We start from the raw sequence: 19,034 nt of genomic DNA on the forward strand, positions 1-19,034 counted from the left end.
TCTGTAAAACTAGTCATCGCAGGCTCATTAAACTTAAGTTCATTAAGGTACTCAATCCATAACTATAATAGTTCGTGTCGGATAGATTGCAAGGAAATCTTAGAATGGTTTTAGTGCGTTTTTAATTTATAAGTTATAAATGAACTACCTTAACATTTTTTTCTCTTACTGCCTTCCTAGCCTAGCACAACAAAAATGTTTACCTTTTCAAGATCTTTATTTTATATGTCAGACATGTTAATTTTTTTTTTACACAATTTCTAGTCCTCATTCAACTGTCACACAACAATGTAATATAAATTCACATAATATTTACAGTCAACAATAGGGTGAAGCTGTAAGCGACACCAATTAGATGCAAAAACAAGCCACTGGTTAGAAACGCGTCAACTCTTGCATGATTTGTGATTGCTTCTGACCAGAGATAAAAATTCTAAATATTTGTATGGTAGGGATTTCCTCGCTGAGCGGGCCTATCCCCTCTGGGACATCAGGACTAGGGTATCCCCTCTTTCTGATGTCACAGGGATTCTCCCATTGTATGAGGGATTCCCCCATTGTATGAGGGATTCCCCGTCAGTCTGAGTCCGAGTCACTGCTCTCCGTGTCGCCGCGGTGCTTCATTGACTGGAGCGCCTTCTCTCGGAGCTGACGTTCTCTCTCTATCTCCTCCTTGGATTGAATTGACTGAAGCGCCCTCTCTCTCAGCCGTTTCTCCAAGGCTTCCAGATCCTCATGGCTATCAGAGTCCTGAGGTAAAAGAAATCAGAAACCTTTCTTCGAGAACCATTTATGAATGTATTCATTTTTTCCTGAAGTGCCTTCATTTTTAAGAGTTGAATTAAAATCAAGGCTTATATTAAACATAATTTTCCTACATCTAATTTTTCTATGACATATGTAAAACAAGGCAAATTCTTTCACAAGTGCTAATGCATGGAGTGACACTGTATACAGTATGGTCTTATCATTATCTGTTTCATATTCACTGTCCTATGGATTATATAAGTCTGCCTGCTGTACTCACCTCACGGTCTTGAGCCTTTAGGAATTCCCCCATAAAGTGAGGGATTCCCCATTGTATGAGGGATTCCCTGTCAGTCTGCCTGCTGAACTCACCTCATCATCCTGAGCCTTGCTTCCTTTCTTGTGTTTAAGCTGTACTCACCTCATGGTCCTGAGCCTTGCTTCCTTTCTTGTGTTTATGCTGTACTCACCTCATCATCCTGAGCCTTGCTTCCTTTCTTGTGCTTGTGCTTCTTGTGTTTCTTGTGCTTTTTGTGCTTCTTTTTTTCCTTCTTTTTCTTTTTCTTTGATGTCCGGGATTCCTGCAACAAACACACAATTTTTTTATAACTTAATCAAGACAATTTCATGACAAAGGTACAAATTCTTATCAATCTTTATTCTATACATATGGTAAGTCTGCTCCTGTACACAGTATATTGTATTATTTCTACAATAGATAATTACTTGATAAGTCTTTCTCACCTCTGATTCGCTTCCCGATGCATTGTCCTTTCTCTCTACTTTCCTCCCTTGTGGAGCCTCTTTTTCCTCTCTGTCTTCACGAGGTTTCATCATGACAACCCTCTGGTACCCCTCCTCCTCGTCATCCATATAAGGTGTGCCCCTCTTCTCGGCTCGATCTTCCTCCTCCTCCCATCGTCCCCCCATTACTCTACGGTCATACATACTGGCCTCCTCTCTACCACGACCCCTGACCTCTGCACTGCGATCCCTGGGTCTCTTGGACTGAGGGTAGTTGTCTGACTCACTGAACTCCCGACTTCGTTTGCTTACCGGCGAGAAAGATCTGTCCGGTACAGGAGGCGACCTTGAATCTCTGCGTCTGACCTGCGGTGATCTTGACCTTCGGCCTCTGACACCTGGTGACCTAGATCTAACTGGCGGGGAAGGTGACCTGCGGTCCCTGATGGGTGATGGAGATGGCCTTCTAGATCGCTTCCACCGGTCTTCTTCAGAAGGGGATCGTCTTGCCAACCGACCACTGGGTGATCCTTCCCGGACTTCTTTCTGCGAGGCTGACCTGCCTGGTGGAGATTGTCCACGACCTCTGGGTGGAGATGACCTCTTTCTAGATGTCTTTTCCATTTTCCTGGGTGGTGGGGAGGGCTCTCTCTGGGGGACACTGGAGTCTGAGCTCTCACTGTCACTCTCCTCAGATTCCTCGGGAGGGGGCCTCTTTGGTTTGGGGGACATCTGTTGTCGTCTCCCTTTAGATTTTTGTTCAATGTCTCTCTCCTTGTTTCTACTCAGAGAACTATCTTTTCTGTCTCTGGACTGGGGCATCTGTTTCTTTTTAGGGGGTGGTGAGGGTGAGCCTGACTCAGACTCGGAGTCTTCAGTATCTTCCTCCCTCTTCTTCCTGGGGGCCTGTCCCTTCTTGCCTGTGGGAGAGGGTTTACGCTTTCTGACTGGCTCTGGTGACTCCACTGGCCTTCTTCTTTCTGGCTTCCCTTTGTCTGGGGCCACATCCTTCACTCTTCTCTGTTCAGGGCTTGATGACTCACTCGAGTCAGACTCAGACTCAGAGGATGAACTCTCACTGTCCTTCCTCTTAAGGATTGGGGGGGAGGACCTCCTTCTGACCTCTGCGGGTCTGTCCAGATCTCTTGGTTGCCTTTCGTCTGACCGTCTCTGTAACATTTCTCGCCTGGGCGGGGATTCCTGTCGTGACCTAGATTCCCTGCGTGGGGAACCCAAGGATTCCCTCCTCCGTGTGGGGGACCCCTCCGAGTCCATCCTCCGTCTTGTTCCCTGGGAATCCTGGGTGTCCATCCTACGCCGCCTCTCCTGGGACCATTCTCCTGGGGGTGACCGTGGTCTCCTTGGGGGGGACCGCCAGCGCTTGGGGGGAGAGAAGCCCCTGGAGAACCCATCTCTTCTGAATGGACTTCTACAAAATTGTGCAGCAATCAAAGTACTGTTATGTTATTGTCAACTCACTTATATAAAAAAATTATAACTGAGAGGGCTTCAACAAGTAAACATCACAAAATTAAACAATGCTTAAACTCTAACAACTTTACCTACATTGAAGAGAGTGTAACTAGTTCAAAGATTAATTTACACGAAATTTTTTGACAAAAAATTCTTAAATTTTGTAGATTTATTAAATAAACCATAACACAAACTTTTAGCTTCACACCCATGGGGTAAATGTTTACAATTGTTATTATGAAAGGTTATAAGTACTCTAATTACTTATCAAATTCCTTCTATATTCGTCAGCTTAAGACACCATTTTTTTAATTGCCAAAAGTCGGTTAAAGCAGTCAACACAGCACTTTGGGACTACAATTGAGGGTTGCTTTTCACGTAAGGCAATGGGTGGCTTAATGCAGGATTTACATATAAAAAATTGCTGGGCGGGTCTAAATATGTTCACATAAAACAGTTGTTTAATACCGAGAGTCACCAAGGTAGTTTAGACTGTAATTTTTCCTATGCATTGTTTGCCCCATTTTGATGGTACTCATTTTAAAAGTTTACCTTCTCTGGTCAAAGTACGGGGAGGACCCTCGTCGTGGTCGCCTTGGTGACCATCTAGGTGAAGGTCGTCTGTATCGCACCGGGCTGAAGCGACTGGGGGGAGGGGATCGTCTGAAATCAAACAACATCTACTAAATGATTGGTACAAACAAGGGTAAAAATATCAGTGAGTTTCTGTCGCATTCAGTCAAATAATGCTGAAGGCATTGCTTAATATAATTGCCATTTAAAATGAAGAAATACTCATTTTTTTAAATTCTAAGTAAAGAAACTGAGTGCTTTAGTTACATGTACAATATAAATCTCTCATGTCAACAATGTTCTCGCATCATAGCATTTAAAAATACATGTTGAAGCAAGACCATAAAAGAAAATTATTTTCTGAAGCCAACATTTTAGAATATAATGTACATTATTTTTTTTAATAAAAAGATTTGAGAAGAGGAATAACAATTTGATTTGTTTGTGAGTACAACTCCCACCTCCTGCGTCCCTCCGGAGAGAACCTCCGGTCTCGTCGCCGTGGTGATGGGGAACCCCTCCCTCCTCTCTCTGGACGTCTCCTCTCTATAAACAGACAAAATGGAGAATAAAATTCCACACACAGAAATGATGGGAGTTTAACATAATAAAGAGAGACAGAAAATATTAGCACCTACAATATACCAACAGACAGACAGATTATGCTAAGGCCTACATTATAACAACAACAAAAAAATATTGGGACTTAACACTTAAATCCTGCAAGATTAGGGTTGGATATCGTTAAGGATGAAACGGTACGATACCATACCAGTATTTTTGAAACGATACGGTATTTTTAACGATACGGTACTAGACCTTAATAAATGAGAATTGTTATTTTTGTTTCTTCAATAACTGTGTTTTTGATCTTTCAGTGGTATAATTTATAACGATAGTATCATATAATTACAATAACATACAAATTTACAAACTATGTTTATGCTTCAGTCTTTTCATAAAAGATTAACAAACAAATAAATTGAATCTGATTCTCAAATGTTTAGTAAAGTTACTGGTGTTTCCCCCTTTTCCCAGGCAAAATAACTGACAATGGTTGCAAACACCACCATCTGATTTCCTACTGAAATGAGACTAGACAGCCGAGCGCTTTAAAACCCAGTTGCCAGCCATTGTTTGGTCGCACTAATTGACGAAACATCAGGAAATAGAACGGAAATAAATACAAGAGGCCCATGGGCCACATCGCTCACCTGAGGAACAATAGGTATGATAAAATCAGCTTAATGGAGTCATAATACAAACTATCTGGACAATGTACAATAATACATGTAGATCCTGTATAAATAAAATCCATTTTCCCACCTGGATATTCTTATGTTTATAATCATTCGTCCCTTTTCTAACAGGCTGATTTTATAGTCATATCACATTATGAGTATTGCAGTTCTCAAAAAGATCCTTAATAATTGTTTATATATGGGATATAAAGCTACATCAAACTCTGAACCTTCTTGTGAGGCCGAAGAATTGTCCTGGAACCAAAGTCTTATCAATTATAAAGAATCATCTGGCTGATTAGTTTCTGAGAAGATTTTAAAAGATTTACTCTATATATTCCTATGTAAAACTTTAACATCCCCCCAATGTGGCCCCACCCTACCCTCGGGGTTTATGAATTTCACAACTTTGAATCTACACTACCTGAGGATACTTCAACACAAGTTTCAGCTTTCCTGGCTGATTAGTTTCTGAGAAGAAGATTTTTTAAGATTTACTCTATATATTCCTATGTAAAACTTTGACCCCCCATTGTGCCCCACCCTACCCCCAGGGATCATGATTTTCACAACTTTGAATCTACACTACCTGAGGATGCTTCCACACAAGTTTCAGCTTTGCTGGCTGATTAGTTTCTGAGAAGAAGATTTTAAAAGATTATCTCTATATATTCCTATGTAAAACTTTGACCCCCATTGTGGCCCAACCTTACCCCCGGGGGTCATGATTTTCACAATTTTGAATTTCCACAACCTGAGGATGCTTCCACACAAGTTTCAGCTTTGCTGGCTGATTAGTTTCTGAGAAGAAGATTTTAAAAGATTATCTCTATATATTCCTATGTAAAACTTTGACCCCCATTCTGGCCCCACCCTACCCCCGGGGGTCATGAATTTCACAATTTGGAATCTACACTACCTGGGGATGCTTCCACACAAGTTTCAGCTTTCCTGGCTGATTAGTTTCTGAGAAGAAGATTTTTTTAGATTTACTCTTTATATATCTATGTAAAACTTCAACCCCCCATTGTGGCCCCACCCTACCCCCGGGGGTCATGATTTTCACAACTTTGAATCTACACTACCTGGGGATACTTCCACACAAGTTTCAGCTTTCCTGGCTGATTAGTTTCTGAGAAGAAGATTTTTAAAGATTTACTCTATATATTCCTTTGTAAAACTTCGAGCCCCTATTGTGGCCCCACCCTACCCCCGGGGGTCATGAATTTCACAACTTGGAATCTACACTACCTGAGGATGCTTCCACACAAGTTTCAGCTTTCCTGGCTGATTAGTTTCTGAGAAGAAGATTTTTTAAGATTTACTCTATATATTCCTATGTAAAACTTTGACCCCCTATGGTGGCCCCACCCTACCCCCAGGGATCATGATTTTCACAACTTTGAATCTACACTACCTGAGGATGCTTCCACACAAGTTTCAGCTTTAATGGCTGATTAGTTTCTGAGAAGAAGATCTTTTAAGATTTACTCTATATATTCCTATGTAAAACTTTGACCCCCCATTGTGCCCCACCCTTCCTCCAGGGATCATGATTTTCACAACTTTGAATCTACACTACATTAGTATGCTTCCACACAAGTTTCAGCTTTCCTGGCTGATTAGTTTCTGAGAAGAAGATTTTTAAAGATTTACTCTATATACTCCTATGTAAAACTTTGACCCCCCATTGTGGCCCCATCCTACCCCCGGAGGTCATGAATTTCACAACTTTGAATCTACACTACCTGAGGATGCTTCTACACAAATTTCAGCTTTCCTGGCTGGTCAGTTTCTGAGAAGAAGATATTTAAAGATTATCTCTATATATTCCTATATAAAACTTCAACCCCCTATGGTGGCCCCAACCTACCCCCGTGGTTCATGATTTTCACAACTTTGAATCTTCACTTCCTGAGGATGCTTCCACACAAGTTTCAGCTTTCCTGGCTGATTAGTTTCTGAGGAGAAGATTTTTAAAGATTTACTCTATATACTCCTATGTAAAACTTCGAACCCCCATTGTGGCCCCACCCTACCCCCGGGGGTCATGAATTTCACAACTTTGAATCTAAACTACCTGAGGATGCTTCCACACAAGTTTCAGCTTTCCTGGCTGTATGGTTCTTGAGAAGAAGATTTTTGAAAATTTCTCGAAATTTTTCATTAATTTCTAATTATCTCCCCTTGAAAACGGGTGTGACCCTTAATTTTCACAACTTTGAATCCCCTTTGCCTAAGGATGATTTGTGCCAAGTTTGGTTGAAATTGGCCCAGTAGTTCTTGAGAAGATGTTGAAAATGTGAAAAGTTTACGGACAGACGGACGGACAGACGGACGGACGGACGGACGACAGACAAAATGTATCAGAATAGCTCACTTGAGCTTTCAGCTCAGGTGAGCTAAAAAAACTTTTGCGCTATATTGTCTTTAATTTACATTTATTGTCAGAATAAAATTTAAACACTATTATTGTAAATGTATTTTACGTTTTTTTTTAAAATTATGTATTGATTTATTAAAGTATTGGCAGTCGAATCAAGTATTGTACTAAGAATGATAAAGCACATATTTCGTTAATTAGCCTCTCCTTTTAATACGCGGAGAATTCGATTTTAGCAAATCTTAAATCGTTTTCTTTAAATCATTTTAAATGTATAAAAAGGTTTCAAAGATGCAGAAATACCGTTATTAGTACCGGTATTAAATGAAACAGTATTTTTAAAGCAACTATTCGGTACGGTATTGGTACTGTGTACCGGTATCCAACCCTATGCAAGATATACTTGTACAGCAAACAATAAGAGCTTTTACAGAAGTACACTCCTTATCAACTGACTTTAAGGTTCAATTTGTCACATATTGGTACTTCATGTAAATTTATACATTTCTTAGTTGCAGCTGATTCTATTAATTCACTTGAAACAAATTTCTCGAAAAAAATTCTTGAAAAAAAAAAATGAAATTCCTCCTTGATTCTGGATGGGAATCCCCTGCTATTTATAGAACCATACCTGGGGAAGCCATGCTGTCTGAGGAGGAGGATGACCCACTAGAGTCGACATCATGCTTCCTGTACTGTCTCCTCTTCTGTACACCCGCCTTGTCTGGGGAATCCTCCGATCCACTCCTCTTATCTCCCTCCTATAACACATTTAATATATACACTTATTGCATTCAGACAGGGGATGTGATATTCAAGAGAGGAGTAAAATTATCATTTATTTATATAGAACAATGAAATATCATCTTAGAATTAGAATTGTGTGTGAAAACAGTTGTCCACATGTTTACTGTGAAAGTAACTGACAACAACTTATATGTGTTCTCTTACCTTGGCCGCGTCCTTCTGTTTGGAGGGTGAAGCTGACCTTGAACTGTCTGAACTGCTGGACGACCCTGAACTGTCAAGGTCATTTCATACAGTTAATAAATACATACTCAATAAAATTACAGACTCCATTGTCATTTCATACAGGTAATAATGGAGGCATCAATTGTTTAACAGTTACAGACAGAAGCTATATATAAAGAGATATTCTTACTTCTTCTATTAACTATCACCAGGCTCCTGGTCATTAATTCACTGTTATCTTAACAAAGTTATATACCTATGGTAAAAATTCAATGACAATCTGTGGCCAACCTTTACATAATTATAACATAAGCTATCACATACTTTGACCTAGATTTCGCTCCCCTCCTGCGGGGGCTTCGTTCTGCTGACCGCCCTGCTCTAGGCCTTCCAGGACTGCGTCGTCGTGGCGACACACTTCGTCGTCGAGGTGGTGACCTCCTTCTGGGAGACTGTGAGCGCCGTCTAAATCGCCGCGGCGATCGTCTTCTGTCGCGAGAACGACTGCGGGATCGTCGTCTTGGAGGTGTACGCCGTCTGGACCTGTTACCAAGAAATCCATTATTTCTGTAATGGAGGACTGTACACACAAAACCTTCTCCAATAGAACTAGTTGTCAACAAAACAGATTCCAACATATCTGCTTCTTACAACAAATTTTTCATTGCATATCAAACTTAAGAAACAAATAGATACTCTTGTATACAGCGTTTCCAAAAACGCTTTATTGTTGTCCCATATTTTGGCAGAAGACCAAAACATCTATATGATCAAGACTCTTTTGAATCCTTTTTCACAAGAGGCCGTGATTCGAGACAAACCTAGAGCGTGATCTTCTTCTCCGTCGTTCGGCGGAGCGACTCCTGTGTCGGCCGGAGGAGGGACTCCTCTTCCTGTCGGCGGAGCGACTCCTTGACCTTGACCTACTGGCTGACTTCTTCTTCTCCTCCTCTTTATCTGTCTTCTCTTCTTTCTTCTCTTCTGTTCCATTTTCTTTGACTGCTTCATTTACTCTACAACAGGAAAACAATGCTGCTACATTCCACACTGCATACAATCAATCTACGTTCTCTAGGACTAAGCCCATACACTATCAAAAATTTTTATTTAAAATTTACTTTATATCAAGTCTCCCTATTAATATAAAATATTCTTCATCATTTCGAATATATTCTCCTCAAATATGAAAATTATGAAAACTATCTTTCAAAAAGTCTAAAAAGTCTTTGGCTTTTCTAGAATTTAAACAATTGAAAACGTGTCGATACACATGAACTCAGACATACATGCATTAATTCTTAATTGAAATGACAAAAGTTGAGTTTAGAATTCTGGAAATGAGCTAACAGTGAAAGTTATATCTTAACCAAATATAGGACAAAAGTTTTTCTAAACCCAATCAATTGGTGCAGTACCCTACTCCTCAAAGTCAGTTTTTGCCTTCCACTAGTTATTGCAGTAGACAAACCCTACTGCACTAAGTCCTTACTTAGTACCCACACCTACTTAACTAAGTCCTTACTCAGTTTTTGCCTCCGGGGCCGACTCGTCCGGTTTCTTGGGAGATTCCGAGTTCTTGACAGGGCTGGGGCTCTTCTCCTTTTTTGGGGATTTCCTCTGTGAAGATTCCTGCCTCCTCTTTGGACTCCTACTCCTGGACCGCGACCTTCTAAGTAAAGGTCAACGATTAATATTTGATTCATTGAAACTGAACAACAACAAAAAAAGTCCATTATCAAGCACTGTCTTGATTATGACCTCCAAGCAATTGGAACTTTATTAGGTTGAAAAGCCAAAATTTAAACCACTATTGGATAACTCTGTCATTGGAGGAAAAAAAAGGCTTGGAAAAGCGCCACAAAAGCAAGACTTATGTCGTTGGAAATTTGAACAAGATGCTGCTGCTCTGTAAAGAGTGTGTTATTAGGCTCCCTGCTAATTTTTCTGTTTTTGTTGGTCGCACACAATTTAATTGCATAATGTAATTGCATAACTTAATGTAACTGACCTCCTCTGTCTTTTTTCCTTCTCTTCCTGTTCCCGGAGAGTTTCCCGGATCTGCTCCTCGTGTTTCTTCAGATTGGCCTGGATCCTCTCCTGCTCAGCCTACAATTCACATCACATGCACTCATTCAATTATACATATACCGTAAATTATCTCCACTTTATAGATTCACAAAGATTTGGAGTACACATTAAAATTTTTTTATATAATCATTAAAACAATGATTCAGAATAACTTCTGCTATAGGGCTGACAACATGATCAGATACAACAAGGAAACAATAATAATCTATGTCACAATGTATTCATTCAGTAACAATCACTCCACAATGAAGCTACAAAATACATATTAGAGTCGATGCAGCGACAAAATATGGCTCCCACCTTTTTGCGTTTGATCTCCTCCTTCTTCTGCTCCACAAACTTGGCGGGGATTCCCCCGATGTTGTCCTGGGCACTACACAGGTGTTCCCACAGCTCCCCCAGGAACACTCGGGCGTTCTTTGGGTTCAGGAAGCCGGTCAGGTTGATCTGCATCTCCTTGGGGTCGGGGAACTGTAAAGATAGGGGAAGAGGCCGCATGAACTTCACAGACAAACACATGGACGTCTACAAAACTACTCACCAGAGATTCACCTGTAAATGTGAGAGATTGATCAATTCACAGCATATTCATTTAGCGTAATCATTCAATTCAAAATGAAGAAAAAATGAACTTAATGAGAGAAAACAATTTTCCATCAAACATTTAAAGACTTTTGAATGATTAACTCAATGGATTAATACAGATAACGGGACAACAATGTTGTGCACTCAGTGTGAGGGCACACAGAGGTGATGCTAGACATCTGTAGTATAATTGACCATCAGTTGACAGACACACAGACAATTGAACACTTTCACAGGTTAAGTCTGGCCATTCCCAATATCTTATACAGCGCCATTGCAAACTTCTCCACGTCTGAAATTATTCCTCATTTTGTCCTTCCTATTCCTGATTTGCCTCCCCTTGATACTCCAAGTCTCTGAAACGTTTATATGTATACACAGTAGAGCCCCTCTGCAAGCGTCCCTCTAACACTGATGTGCTGGAATAAAAATTCATCCATAAGCCTTCAAATTCAGGGAAGTCCGCGCCAGTAGTAAATGTTGCTTCTTTTATTTTTGTCTTATCACAGTTTATCTAATGATTTAGTTTTTAAGTCCCACTCTTTTTATATCTAACCTGTGTCCTCTTCTTCTCCTGAAAACTTTCTGTCCAACTGTTGTCATAATATAAAATCTGACAAAATATTAACTCTTACCCTTAAACCATTACTCCAAAAGTTTTTCAAAGCCGAAATACCACCCATTAAAACTTTAAAATTTAAAAATATTTATACTTTTCCTCCCCCCCCATTTTTGTCAATTATGATGAATTTAACACTATTTTTTGTAACCAAAAAAGGAAATGGCCCAATTTAAATTCACCTGTTTTTCTTTTAGTTTAATTTTTTTTTTAGAGACAACAAGTTTCTACTCCACTCTAACTGGAATGGTGTACTACACAGAGTTATCTGCCCATGATGAGAATTGAGCAATACTTAACTTTTGACAGACAAACTTGACTGGCGCTCCTCCAGAAAAGAAATAAAATGGGTGATCCTCCTGTTTAGAATTATTATGTCGGCTTTTTGAGGCAGGGACAGAGAATCACTGCTGTTTCAGTGGAAGGAATAATCAAAAGTGTAAGTCAGCCAATCAAAATCAAGGAACATGTCATCCAATCAAATTCAATACATTTTCATCCAATCAAATTCAACACATTTTCATCCAATCAATATAAAGTACATCCAAAGTTTTAAAATATACAGTGTTTGTGAAACGCATCCTATCAATAATGCATTGAAAAATATAAAACATTTCCAAGAATTATTTTCATTGCTGATGTAACATGTCAAAAAAATTTCAGAAATAGCATCACAAACACTGGGACCATTCTCTACATGTGATGATCATTTCAAAACATTACTACTTACCAAAGTATCACATGATCATTTAATAAGCATTCATATTTTACACCTATATCAATTAGAACCGTTCCTAATAATCAAGAGAAAACATGTTGTCTTCCTACCCGTGGCTCCAGCTGGTTGTAGACAAATTCTACGAGTACGTCGTCCTCGATCCCCAAGAGCTCCGTGACGCGCTGTGCGATCCACGGCTTTACTGTGTCAACATTAACTTTAGACATGTCAACCTGGTAAAAGTACAAAGGGAAACTCTTCTTATACACATTTAAATCTTAAACACATACGGATAAATTATGATGAACAAACTACTATTTGAGGCAACTTTAATTTGCATCTCATAACTATTTTCAGATTTATGTCAAAAATAACAATTCCTATGAAACCCTCAACTTCACTTTCACTGAATAATTTTTTTTTTAATCTCTCATTTCTGTCTTTTTTAAACAGTTTATGATTTTCACGAGAAATCTTTTTTTTTTTTATCAGATAAACAAACACAATTTATAAGAAAACCTTTTTCTCCAGTCCATCGTTGAATTTCATGGACTTCATCAACTTTTTCTTTTTGTCACTGAATCTGTTGTCCTGGTCGGCCGTTGTGCCCTGGACAAAAAAAAAGGGCCATAGGTTATATTACTGAAAGAGATACAGGCCAAAGAGTGTTTTACTAAAATATCTTTTCAGTATAAAGTACTTAAAAAACTTTTCATGATCATGACAGAAACTGTCTGGCTTAAGGATTTAAATGAAGATGGGTTAAAAATTTACGACTGATTTTCAATTTTGTTGGATCTAAACCATAGCAGTAAAGGTATATATGTGAATAGTTGCAATTGTACCGGCCTAAGACCATTTCTCACCAGCCCAGTGTTATATCAATTTTTGTATATAATTTGTGAGAGCTTGTCTTAAGCCAAGAGGGTCTCAATACATTTTAATGGCAACAATCAGTCGATGTCGCGGCAAGATTTTTAGAATCACTTTGAACGTCATTTGTCTGATATTCTGAAGACACTTCAGTACACATAGTACAAACGTTTTAGTCTTGAACACTTTGGGCGCGCAGTTATTACAATTCTCTCAAAAACTAAGCTTAACTTAACTTTCATTCCGTAGATAAAATAGAAGCATCAAACAGCTGTTTAATCATACCACCAAATGATGGGCTATGCCCAAACCAATCTGACTAAAGCAGAGACCTCTATTATACGCTGTCGTATAGAGGTCTGTGCTGTAGTCAGATTGTGCCCAAACTCCTGAGAGACACAATAACTCATAAGTACTGTTCGGGTTTGTTTACACCTCTTTGGTGGCTAGACCCATTATTATTGACCCCATGCCACCTGCATCGACCTCTATCATTATTCTTTAAGGCCCATATACAATGGCTGCACACGTTGATGGATTAGACAAAGTGTATAAAAGCCAGTCATTTGTGCGCAGTTTTTTTTCGTCCACAAAATTGGGCCAAAATTGCACATCAAGCGCAATGTAAATTGAGTAAATGTTAAGCGCCGATGCACAAGATGCACAAAATGCATTTTCCTACATGTTTGTAAATTATTCTACAAAAGAAAAATGAACTACAATTCTGAAAACAGTGACCTCAAGAAAATAACAACCTTAAAGAATCCTGCGTCTGTCATCCTGCACGCTGCAATATGGCCACTATCTACAACCCACAATGCAGTTCACCGGTAGTCGCAAACCACGTGTCCACTTTCATTTTCGATGACGACGCAAAAGATTCCGATTTCAATATGGGGAGAACAATTTTAGCAGATGAGCATTTACAGAGCTATATATTCGAAATTCTTAAGTCTGGTAAATGGACTATCGGATTAATAATAGGACAGCTGACATCACAAAAAGATTATGCCGTAAAATTAATTCGTACACCGGAGCCGGTCGAAGACGAATGCAGTGAAGATGAGGAATCGGCAAGTCCATCGAAGAAGAGAAAAAGAAACAAACCCGAAAGTCTGGCGACCGTGGACGAACAATGGGTGGCTCAACACGCCAAGCAGGTCACGCGGATGTTGCCAGGTGGAATTGACGTTATTGGAGTATTCGTTGTTGCACCACCAAAAATGACCCAGCCGGCGCAATCAAAGTTAAGGCAGGTGCTATTTGCGATTCAGAAAGTGCAAAAAAAGACATTTCCTTTAGAAGGTGAGCAGAGTGTCACAGACAGAATTCTGCTTCAGGTGTGTTCGGAGACCAAAAAGTTCACTTGTCGTACTGTGGATGTAGCCGACCCGAAAAGCGACATGCGTCCCGCGGAATGGAAAAGTCAGTCTTCGGGAGAGACATGGATTAAGCTTCAGTCTCGCGTCAGTGTCAACATCCACATCAATATTCCCCAGAAAAATCAAGATCAGATGTTCTTCAAGCGAATTCAGGGTGCCATCTTGCCATACTGTCAGCGTATTCAGGACGGAATAGTCATGATTGACAACAAACTGCGCGGGGGTCAAGAGCTGCTGGTTCCCTCGCAGTCTGAGGGGAAAAAAGGGAAAGGAAAGGAAAAGGGCGCAGTAATGAAGGAACCAATGAATGTGAAGTTCCTGACGCAGTTAGAGTCAAGCATTTCCACAGCCCCTGTGATTGAGGATTGCAGTTCTCGTATGATCATCAAAGGCTGCGTCAGTTGTCGAGCATTTGTCAACTCACGATCAACTGTAGATGAAGCAACACGTGCCATAAAAGCTGACTTTATTCGAAGTTTGATCAGTCGCTGTGAATTACTGAGCGAGGATATTGACGTCATTGAAGAGGAGACAAGCATCAAGGAACTCTACGACACACCTATCAGAGTGTTCGGTTGTCTGCCTTCGTCGACCATTGAGTTCTGTGACTACGTCTTTCAAGATGAAAAGATTGAAGAAGTCATTCAGAGAATAAAAGAATTGCTCGATGTCTTGGTAACAGAAAATGACCTTGACCTTACTAGTGAAAAAGTGGCCACAGAAGAGGACTGGTCCAATGCCCAAGGTGTGCAGGCCCAGATATCAACTAGTGAATCTACCCCATCTGGACAGGTCCGGGAAATTCCTATTGGTGCAATTCTTGGAGCAGCTGTGTTAATATTATCTGTGGTTTTGTACTTCGTGACATCTTAACTTTGTTCAAAAGTTATTACACTACAGTGTTCTTGACAATACTTCAATTAAATGTTGTTTTAATGGTTTAAAATTAAATGTTGTACCAATGTTGTACTGTGTTGTTACTTAAGTGATTAAGAATTTATGATTTCTATAATCTTCTTCAAACAGGGATACATGTCAAATCATGTTGAAGCATTACCAAAAGCAGCCTCTTATTGTTCATAGAACCTGGAGAATTAATTAGTATTATATTTTGCATGTACGATATTTGGAGGAAATTAGTTTTCAAACAAATTGGTGTGGATTTGAATTAATGTATTCCTGAATTCTACTATTCTTATACACATATGTATGGTATTAAGTGATTTACTTAATTTAGCGAAAGCCACATTCCGCTAAAAGTGCTTAATAGAATACACAGTCAAATGTAGTACGTTAACAATATCCATAGATCAGTGTATTATTTGTCCACGGGCGTTGCCAGTAAAACATTTGTTTTTATATGTATAGGTTGTTAAGATATTTCTCCTTGATCATATTGATACTTTAGTTTATATTACATAGTAAAGAAAAATTAATATGTAACTATATCAACGCGATGACATTAGTTTGCAATAATTTAACATGGCACTGCCACATGACATTGGGTCATTTGAATCGCAACCAGAGTTGACAATGGGACATCATTACTATTCATTTACATTTGTATGCTGCAGTAAAATATTGTTTAAATAAATACCGGCAGTGACAGGTTGGTTCTTCTGTTGAATGACCTTAGAATTCCGACAATTCACATCAATATTGTAATGTTTTCATTGTCATGTTTGAAAATGTCAAACCGAGGTGTAAATGTTTACTTAATATTTAAATTGGCCATGGTATTCTAACAATTTTCAGTATTACATACGATATTAATAATCTGAGAGGATCACAGATATATATTCACTGTAGAATCGTTGTTCATCTGCAGAACTGTTCAGTGCTGCCTACAAAAGCTCTGGATAATCTATAAACCAACTCTTGGTTAAAATAACCGTCAACAATTATTGCACACACTTGTATAAATGTTTAATTTCTTGATAAAAAATAGTAATCACGATGATTTCTGTATATTAGGTAGAGTTTTATTTTGGCTCCATCATGTCTACGATATCTGCCGAGCCAGGATCTCTCTCGGTTGATTTTTAGCTCATCAGATTTAATGGCTCTCTCATTGGCGTCATTGTCATTGTTCTCAGAACCACTTGGTTTTTAGTCAAACAGAACCAAAGTTGAATTTTACTTGGGAATGAATAAAGAAAAATCCTTAAAAATCATCAGAGAATCATCTCAAAAAACTAAAACAACAAGAGGCCCAGGGGCCACATCGCTCACCTGAGCAACAATTGCCTTATGTCTAATCAAATTAACATAACAGTATCAAAATCAAAATATCTTGGCAACTTAGTACAGTAGACCTTGCTAAAAAAAAAATTAAAATCTGTCAATTTTTATCTACATATTTTTTTTTGTAAATACCAAGCCTATTTTGTTGTTGTACCTGTAAGTTAGAAGATTTTTCTCTATTCCTATATACCCCCCCCCCCCCCATTTTGTGGCCCCACTTTTCTCTAGGGAATCATGGTTTCATCAAACACCTGTGCTTTCGCACAAGTTAGTGCTCTTTGGACTGAAAACTTTCCCAGAATATTTTTAAAGTAATTCTCTATATATTCCTATGTAAAAATTCATCCCCCATTGTGGCCGCACCCTCCCCCAGGGACTATGATTTAGCAAACTTGAATTTATACTACCTGAGGATGCCTCCACACAAGTTTAAGTTTTTGTGGCCAAATAGTTTTAAAAAAGAAGATTTTTGAAAATGTGCTCTATATATTCCTATGTAATAACTCACCCCCCACTGTAGCCTCACCCTACCCCCAGGGACCATGATTTTAACAAAGTTAAACGTAAATCTATATTATCTGAGGATGCTTCAACTCAAATTTGAGCTTTCCTGGCCTAATACTTTTTGAGAAGAAGATTTTTAAAGATTTTCTCTAGTATGCATATTCCTATGTAAAAATCCATTCCCCCATTCTGTCCCCTCCCTACCCCTGGGGACCATGATTTAAACGAACTTATATCTATACTACCTGAGGATGCCTCCACGCAAATTTGAGCTTTCCCGGCCTAATAGTTTTTTAAAAGAAGATTTTCTCTAAATATGCCTATAGAAAAAATTTTCCCCCCATTGTGTCCTCGCCCTACCTCCAGGGACCTTGATTTGAACAAACATGAATCTACATTATCTGAGGATGCTTCCACACAAATTTGAGCTTTCCTGGCCTAAAAGTTTTTGAGAAGATTTTCTCTATATATTCCTATGTAAAACCTGATCCCTCCATTGTGGCCCCACCCAACCCCCGGGGACCATGATTTGAATCTACACTACCTGAGGATACCTCCACACAAGTTTAAGCTTTTCTGGCCAGATAGTTTTTGAAAAGAAGATTTTTAAAGATTTACTCTATACATTCTTAAGTAAAAATCCATTCCCCCCTTGTGGCCCCACCCTACCCCGGGGACCATGATTTGAACAAACTTGAATCAACACTACCTGAGGATGCTTCCATACAAGTTACAGCTTTTCTGGCCTAATAATTTTTGAGAAGAAGTTTTTTGAAAAATACCAACAAATTTTCAATAATTCCCTTCATTTGAACAAACTTCAATCACCTTCACCCAGTGATGCTTTGTGCCAAGTTTGGTTGAAATCTGCCCAGTGGTTCTGGAGAAGAAGATGAAAATGTGAAAAGTTTACAACGACAACGCCGCCAACGCCAACGATGACGACAGACAACAGACAAATTTTGATTAGAAAAGCTCACTTGAGCTTTCAGCTCAGGTTAGCTTAAAAGGGTCTCAATCTAGACATGGAGAAAAGACATTAATTTAAAGCAAAGCTAGCCTGGTGAAAATAGCAAAATTTGTATAATACAGTCATAATGGAGGGCTAGCTTACACCCTATAACCCATATTTAAGCCTTCAGTTTTAGTCAGGGTGAGATCCAGGAAAGACAAGTTGACCCTCAAAAGGAAAGAAATAGAGCAGTACTGTTGTTATTTTTCTAGATTATGAATGGTGAAAAACCTGTTTAAAAAAAATAAATAAATAAAATCCACCCATTCACCAAATATTTTTTGCAAATCAGTATGAGAATCCAAACATTAATTTTATGTGGCCTTAAGCTGATTTGGTAAGTTATCATATTGGATATTGTTGCTCATGTAAGCGGTGTGGCCCAAGAGCCTTCTGTTTATAAAAAAGAACAATAACTGTCTGATTGGTTTTGCGTAATATATTAATATAAACTCACCAAATCTGCACAAGTTCACTGCTTTTTGCCACAAAAACCCAAATCCTGATTAAAAGTTGTTAAAGTGTGAAAAAGGAAGGAAATGGTTTGAAGAGTGATCAACAAATTTTGTACAAGCTGTGATTTTTATAATTGTCGTTGACAAGGGATAATAATAAGTTAAACCATAAATAATGTTAAAGATTTGAGGTTTTTTTTTGGTCCATCAACTTTTATCATATTGTCATGCACCTAGCCTAAGTAAATTAAAAGTGTGTAAACATCAGTCAATATATCGGGTCTCCTTGGCCCAGTGGTTAGAGTGCTGACACCTTACACTTGAGGTCCTAGGTTCAAGTCCACTCTCAATTTAGGCTAACATAACCACCTGTTCTATAAATCCTTGCACCCATTACTCCCTAAGTATATCCTCCATACAT

General features: G+C 38.9%; 2 protein-coding genes across 6 annotated transcripts; one reads left to right on the forward strand and one right to left on the reverse strand.

Annotated features, from left to right (window-relative positions):
* Positions 1-198: 198 nt before the first annotated feature.
* On the reverse strand, positions 199-18,634 carry LOC128183509 (serine/arginine repetitive matrix protein 1-like). Of its 5 annotated transcripts, none has more exons than XM_052852538.1 (15): positions 18,616-18,634; positions 12,663-12,752; positions 12,254-12,376; positions 10,522-10,692; positions 10,142-10,239; positions 9,656-9,802; positions 8,955-9,146; positions 8,458-8,700; positions 8,113-8,182; positions 7,793-7,922; positions 3,999-4,083; positions 3,517-3,627; positions 1,492-2,920; positions 1,218-1,328; positions 199-750 (listed from the first exon to the last, which is right to left on the reverse strand). In XM_052852538.1, the coding sequence occupies exons 2-15, from the start codon at positions 12,699-12,701 to the stop codon at positions 577-579; spliced, it is 3,123 nt and encodes a 1,040-aa protein (XP_052708498.1). In that variant the 5' UTR covers positions 12,702-12,752; positions 18,616-18,634; the 3' UTR covers positions 199-576. The 5 variants fall into 5 exon arrangements, with proteins under 5 accessions (XP_052708498.1, XP_052708496.1, XP_052708497.1 ...); XM_052852536.1 differs by lacking the exon at positions 18,616-18,634 and adding an exon at positions 13,772-13,864 and having other exon boundaries at positions 9,656-9,799; XM_052852537.1 differs by lacking the exon at positions 18,616-18,634 and adding an exon at positions 13,772-13,864 and having other exon boundaries at positions 8,458-8,676.
* LOC128183510 (protein odr-4 homolog) lies at positions 13,786-15,364 on the forward strand. The gene has a single exon (XM_052852540.1). It carries the CDS (start codon positions 13,811-13,813, stop codon positions 15,269-15,271), a length of 1,461 nt encoding a protein of 486 aa, XP_052708500.1. The 5' UTR covers positions 13,786-13,810; the 3' UTR covers positions 15,272-15,364.
* Positions 18,635-19,034: the final 400 nt, after the last annotated feature.

This window comes from Crassostrea angulata, chromosome 5 (assembly GCF_025612915.1).
Source record: "Crassostrea angulata isolate pt1a10 chromosome 5, ASM2561291v2, whole genome shotgun sequence".
NCBI lineage: Eukaryota > Metazoa > Mollusca > Bivalvia > Ostreida > Ostreidae > Magallana > Magallana angulata.

What these genes read in the sequence shown, in the direction of transcription:
- LOC128183509 (XM_052852535.1), bottom strand. Translation starts at nt 13,795, where the DNA reads ATGACAGACGCAGGATTCTTTAAG. An exon ending in CAGACGCAGGATTCTTTAAG is followed by an intron (nt 12,753 to 13,771) that starts GTTGTTATTTTC and finishes TTTTTTGTCCAG; the next exon opens with GGCACAACGGCCGACCAGGA. An exon ending in ACGATGGACTGGAGAAAAAG is followed by an intron (nt 12,377 to 12,662) that starts GTTTTCTTATAA and finishes TACTTTTACCAG; the next exon opens with GTTGACATGTCTAAAGTTAA.
- LOC128183510 (XM_052852540.1), top strand. Translation starts at nt 13,811, where the DNA reads ATGGCCACTATCTACAACCCACAATGCAGTTCACCGGTAGTCGCAAAC.